The sequence below is a fragment of the Henckelia pumila genome, chromosome 1, assembly GCF_033568475.1.
Source record: "Henckelia pumila isolate YLH828 chromosome 1, ASM3356847v2, whole genome shotgun sequence".
NCBI classification, from domain to species: Eukaryota; Viridiplantae; Streptophyta; class Magnoliopsida; order Lamiales; family Gesneriaceae; genus Henckelia; species Henckelia pumila.
The window spans coordinates 74,154,379-74,160,166 of record NC_133120.1 but is presented as its reverse complement, the minus strand read 5'-3'; the positions used below and the strand labels follow the sequence as shown (position 1 = coordinate 74,160,166).

Below are 5,788 nucleotides of genomic sequence, written 5' to 3'. Positions count from 1 at the left end.
AGAAATAATTTTTAAAAGAGTTTTGGGATACTTTCCTAATTTAATAATGCGTATAAAGCGTATAACCCTTTATGTAACATTTTATGTACACGTAACATTATCCCATCAAGTAATTACTGGTCCAGCAATATAACACAAGGGAAATGGTGTAAATGAATTAAATATCTTTCCTAAAACTCAAATTCTAAATCTTAAATGGAAAAATCAGAATCCTTGATATTTAATACATTATATCAAAATTTGGTGCCAAGATCCTATTTTTTTGGTTATAAAATAAAATTGTTCCATAATTAAACACGACCAAATCCACTTGATCCAATCCCCAAAACAGATTCATCGATATCAAAGGATACATCTAACTGATTCCTCACAATCTTGGACTAAGCCCTAGCTTGGTTAAATATATCCTCACACATTATAGCCACAAAGCTCAACCACTCCTCAAATAACAAAAGCCATTCTCTCAAGAAAATGAAGCTGAATATCTTGATCCTCGAGTGCTGCATCTTGGCCTCGTTGTCCACCACCAGCGCCACGCAGCGCCTCCGCCGTACTGCGGCCGCTCCCGCCCCGTCGACGGATTGCTCCACCCTGGTCATGGACAACATGATAACCTGCATGCAGTTTCTCAGCGCAACCGCGACCGAAACGAAGCCGGATGCCGACTGCTGTTCCGGTTTGAAGAAGGTTATGAAAACAAATTCCGACTGTCTATGTTCTGCCATTAAAAGTGCTCCAAGTATGGGGCTCGTGCTTAACTTGACCAGGGCGGGGGAGATGCCTTCCGATTGTGGCATCAAAAATGCTCCTCCCATTAGCAAATGCACCGGTACGCGCGTTATTTACACTCTAAAAATTTTAGATTCCGCTTGTGAATTGACTACGTACGTACCTTGTTAGTGTATATATATAGCCCCGTTTGGTTTCAAAAGTTAGGCCAAAAAAGTACTTTTTTAAGTGCTTTTCATTTAATAAAGTGTTTGGTTGACCATAAAAGTGCTTAATAAGCACTTTTTTAAGTCAAAATTAGAGCTTTTTCAAAAGCAAAAAATTATAGCTTAAAAAAGTGTTTTTTTTTAAAAATGTCTACCAAATTCAAACGGGGCCTATGTCGTGTCTTTTTCATACAAATTGTATAATTTTGTGTAATTCGTGCGTTTTCATTTATGCAGCCGCGGACACACCAACTCCAACTCCAGCGCCATCACCAGGTATTTTCTTTATTTAATCTGTGATTTCTGGATTATGTTGACTTGATCTGTCATTTTGCCTCGTCATGTGATAAAATTATTTTTTCTAAAAAAAAATCTCATATAATTTTTTTTTTTTTTAAATTGTCAGTGGCACATCCTCCATGCCAAAAAAAAAAAGGACAAAATCATCTACTTATTGATGTTGTAATTTGTGGAGGATTTTAAGAAAAATCAACCGCCAGCCGCTATATGTTATATATAAAATCTAAGATTTAAACATATACATAAACAAAATACAAATTTATTTTTAAAAAAACTTTAACCATTTGACTTATCCTTGGTGTTGTGTTACAGCTAACCCTCCAAATCTTCCCCCCGCGGCTCAGCCACCGGCACAAGTCCCTTCCTCCAGTCCAAGCCCTTCTCCGACACCGTCCAACCCGAAGTCCGGCGCTAGCTCGATATCTGCCACCTTCTCAGTCATTTTCATTCAACTAATTTGTATCTCAATATTTTTTGCTTTGGCTTAAGGAATCGAAGAATATGCATGGTCGAAAAATAATGATTAATGATGCCAAATCTAACATTTTTGTCCACCTATATTTATTTAGTCCTAGGTTTCTTGATTTTCTTGGTTTTTGGCCCTTGCTGAGGTTGTTATTTTTGCCTTAACATGGAGATCTGCGACTTTATTTATATTCAATTCAATATTCACTCCATTTTTTGTGTTTGGTTGGGCCTAGTTACTAGTTAGCTAGCTAGAGATTTCACTTTCTTTTCAATATACTTCTTATTTATTTTATTCTGCATATTTTCATTTATATACAAGCCTGTCGATTTTTTTTGGTTGGATTATCTATTATTTTATCTCGATCGAAAGTTCTTCAATGGATCTTATCTCGAAAGTTCTTCAATGGATCTTTGACAATGTGTAGATTAATTTTAAAACCACATACTTTGCTTATATTATATTATTATAAAAAGTATTATTAAAAGCGCACACACATATTACTAAGTACTATTGTACATATTAACATAGTGGTACTTGTGTTTGATGGGATCGGATGGCAACAGGAGAAAACGGATCCCCTTGTGATGAATAATTGTAAAGTTCAATTTTGAAATAACAAATATGATAAATAATACATAAATATACCTGAAATAATATATTACATCAATAACGAAACAAAAAATATTTGACATAATTACATTAATACTACTTGTCTAGCTATTTTACGAAAATATTTATTAAATTTGTATAATCCAATTAATTTTCGGATCATTTTTTTGTCAATGTATAACATAGTTAGCCCATTTAATATATCATGTGTAGAGATGTCAGACCGACCAACCCATGGTGGGACGGGGCGGCCCAATTAGGTGAATCGTCCCGCAGGTTATCTCACTAAAAATAAAAATAAATAAATAAAACTAAAAAATCATTATAATTAATTATTAATTTTATTTCATAAATAAATAATAATAGAAACATATTAATAAAGTTCTAACTATTGATTTCACACATGTAAATTTTATATAATTAATACAAAAAAATTACAACTTTCATTAAAAAAAATGCATATATCACTATAAAGTTAAAAAAATATTTAAAATATTTTTCTTGAGGTCCGCGGGACAACCCAAGCTCGCCTAGGCCCGCGACCCGCGTGGGTTGGCCACTTGGCCCGCCTAGACTCACCTTTATTTGGAAAAAGCGAGACGAGCTGACCGGACGAGTTCAATATAAATTGACGATTCTAATCATGTGACAATATTGTTGATCGAAGATATTTTTTGATTAATTTCAACTTTCGGCCAGAAATATATTTATATTGATGCAACTATTAGTAGTATATATGGTTAGTAAAATCTTAGACATACAACATAAGTATTTGAGAATAAATTATTTAGTTTTGTCAACTCTTTATTTGTACCAAACTTGAAGAGAGAAAATCAAATTTGATCGATTATAAACATAAAATATTTAAATTAGTCTTAATTTTATTTAATATTCCGCTATATTTTTTTCTATTTCAGTAAACCACTTATACAACATATATGGGCCCTCTCTTGGGCCAAGTCCTAAGGATATCCGCAACCCTAACTCTCTACATCCAATTTCAGCATGAAACCTACAATACCACATTATTGTCACCTCAAAATTTTAAAAAACACAACTCTTATAACTTTTTTCCACAATCCCGAACCTAAAAAATAACTTTTTTTTAGGGATCTCACTAGTCATTTCTATACACATTATACAATTTTTATTTATTATCTATATTTAAAATTTTAATTTTTTATAATATAATAAATAATGTTAAAAATACGTAAGGTAATTTTATTAATAAATTTTTAATATTTTTATGTAATTAATTAATCTTTAATCAAAATTTAATACATATTACAAAATTTTTGTATGTATAAAATAAATAGTTTCATATCTAAAAAAAATTTATTAAATTTTATATTTTTATTTTATTAATGTATAATTGTAAAAATATATTAAATTAAAATTTCAAGCTTTATAATGATTTAATAAAATAAGACACGATATTTATTACTAATTGATAATAAAAAACAACATAATTAATCACATTCGTACACATTCGACAAAGACCAACATAAAATTTAAAAACATAAACGTACACAAACAACAACGATCAACGTAAATTATAAATAAATAAACGTACAACTGAAACATCTAACACACGCCACATCACTTTGCAATTACTTCAACTATTTTCATATGCAATGAAGCTAGGCCTCCATCATATTACTTGTATCTTTCATAAGTATATCAATTTTTTTTTGTTCCAATTCGATTTCTTTCTAATTCATCTCAGCGTCCTTCTGCCTAATCTCAGTTTCCTTAGTTTTTAGCTCAGCTTCTTTTATCGTCAATTTTTCTCTTTGATATTCCTGCATCTGTTCCCATTTCAATGAGAATTCTCCGTCATCTGTAACATTAGCTTTGTTATTTATTTTGGCCCTCAGTTGCCCTATTGGAGGTGCTCGAATTTCAAATGTGTCATCAGTATCGGGATTTTTTGAAGATGTATGTGCCCCTGACTCGGAGGTCCTCGACTTCTTGTTAGTGTGATGCACATGGGGAGTCCAGTTCTCGCACTCCATTACAATTTTCACGCATGTTCGTATTTGAATGTCTTATTCTTGTGTGAGTCTGTGATGTTTTTCACATATTATGTGCAACAGCTAAAACATCAGTGTCACTTTGACCACTAGCCCGATTGTTGAGCAAATTATTGTACCATCCCGAAAACCTATCAACATCAAGCATAACGTGATAGTAATGCGACTTTATCGCATTCCATTATTTCATTAGTGTTCCCACAGGGCGATTATCATTACAGTATGTGATAGTATTTTACCAAAAAATGCTTAATTTTTTGTGTGTTGCCAATTTTTGGATCGTTGGTAGTAGTACCTCAAGCTCTTGCAAGACATTTCTCTTCTTCGGTTGACCACATCACCATAACTTTATTACGAGGAACATTCTTTTCTTTTCACATGCATCATCATGATCATCATCGAGCTAGATTAATATTTTTTTTATCTCGGGTTGCGTCTAATGTGGAGGAACTTGAGTACCGACCCTTGAAATGGTGTTGTTGGCTCTCCATCGGATCCAGATCCTTTGAAATCGACGTTTTGAGATTCACTTGGTGGGACGTTCCATGGTGGTGGATGAGAGAATACGTGAGAATGTTGTGACATCATATAAGGGCCAACCCTTGAAGCATAATAATCGATCGGGAATATTTTGTTAAAATATTGAGGATTAAGAACAATATTCAAACCAGTGGAGATATTTTGTGAAAAATAATTTCCGTATGAAAATTCAAAAGTACGAGGATTGAGATAAGAATGAGACTGCGAACTTTGAGAGCTTGAATTTTCTTCTGTATTTGGAGAAATCAAAAAATTGTTAAATGACCCTCTAATTGATCGGCCATTTTATTTATGATGCGATAAAATATTTCAAACAAAGAAATGATATGTTCAAAAATTTGTTGAAGAAATAAACGATTTGCACTTCAAAAATTTCATATTCCTGCATCTATTTATAGATGTATTTTTATTACTTAAATTCTAGTTTAATTAAATTAATTTTTTAAAGACATATCTTATCTTATCAGTACAGAAATTTGATTATACGAGAACCATTTTCGATGCACACAATTCAAAGTCATTTATTTTTTTTCAAGGCATCCAAATGTTCATTTATTAAAAAAAATAATTGATGTGTGGAGCATGTGCCGCACGTGCAGGTGCATAGTTCTCACTTTGGCGAGGGATGTGTGCAATGCATCCCATGCTCAACACCAAAATTTTTAAAATAAAATAAAATTTTAATATAAAATAATAGTTGTAGTTGTCGTCCAAAACAAGATGCCTGATACAACTATTAATGTTGGAGCCGTGTGCTGCAATGATGGCACTGTATTTTTTGGGTTTTTGTGACCAATACCATATTTTTCATACTCATTAGAGCATGTCCACATCCTCTGCCCACTTCCGCTCTCGCCCCTTGTGCCCACTTCCGCTCTCGCCCCTTTCAAGGGGCGAGAATC

At 32.8% G+C, this 5,788-nt stretch overlaps 1 protein-coding gene across 1 annotated transcript; it reads left to right on the top strand.

Annotated features, from left to right (window-relative positions):
• Positions 1–350: 350 nt before the first annotated feature.
• On the top strand, positions 351–1,948 carry LOC140876314 (non-specific lipid transfer protein GPI-anchored 31-like). Its single transcript, XM_073280242.1, has 3 exons — positions 351–829; positions 1,173–1,211; positions 1,548–1,948. Exons 1-3 carry the CDS (start codon positions 472–474, stop codon positions 1,721–1,723), a joined length of 573 nt encoding a protein of 190 aa, XP_073136343.1. The 5' UTR covers positions 351–471; the 3' UTR covers positions 1,724–1,948.
• The last annotated feature ends 3,840 nt before the right edge of the window (positions 1,949–5,788 follow it).

What these genes read in the sequence shown, in the direction of transcription:
- LOC140876314 (XM_073280242.1), top strand. Translation starts at nt 472, where the DNA reads ATGAAGCTGAATATCTTGATCCTCGAGTGCTGCATCTTGGCCTCGTTG. An exon ending in TCCCATTAGCAAATGCACCG is followed by an intron (nt 830 to 1,172) that starts GTACGCGCGTTA and finishes TCATTTATGCAG; the next exon opens with CCGCGGACACACCAACTCCA. An exon ending in AACTCCAGCGCCATCACCAG is followed by an intron (nt 1,212 to 1,547) that starts GTATTTTCTTTA and finishes GTTGTGTTACAG; the next exon opens with CTAACCCTCCAAATCTTCCC.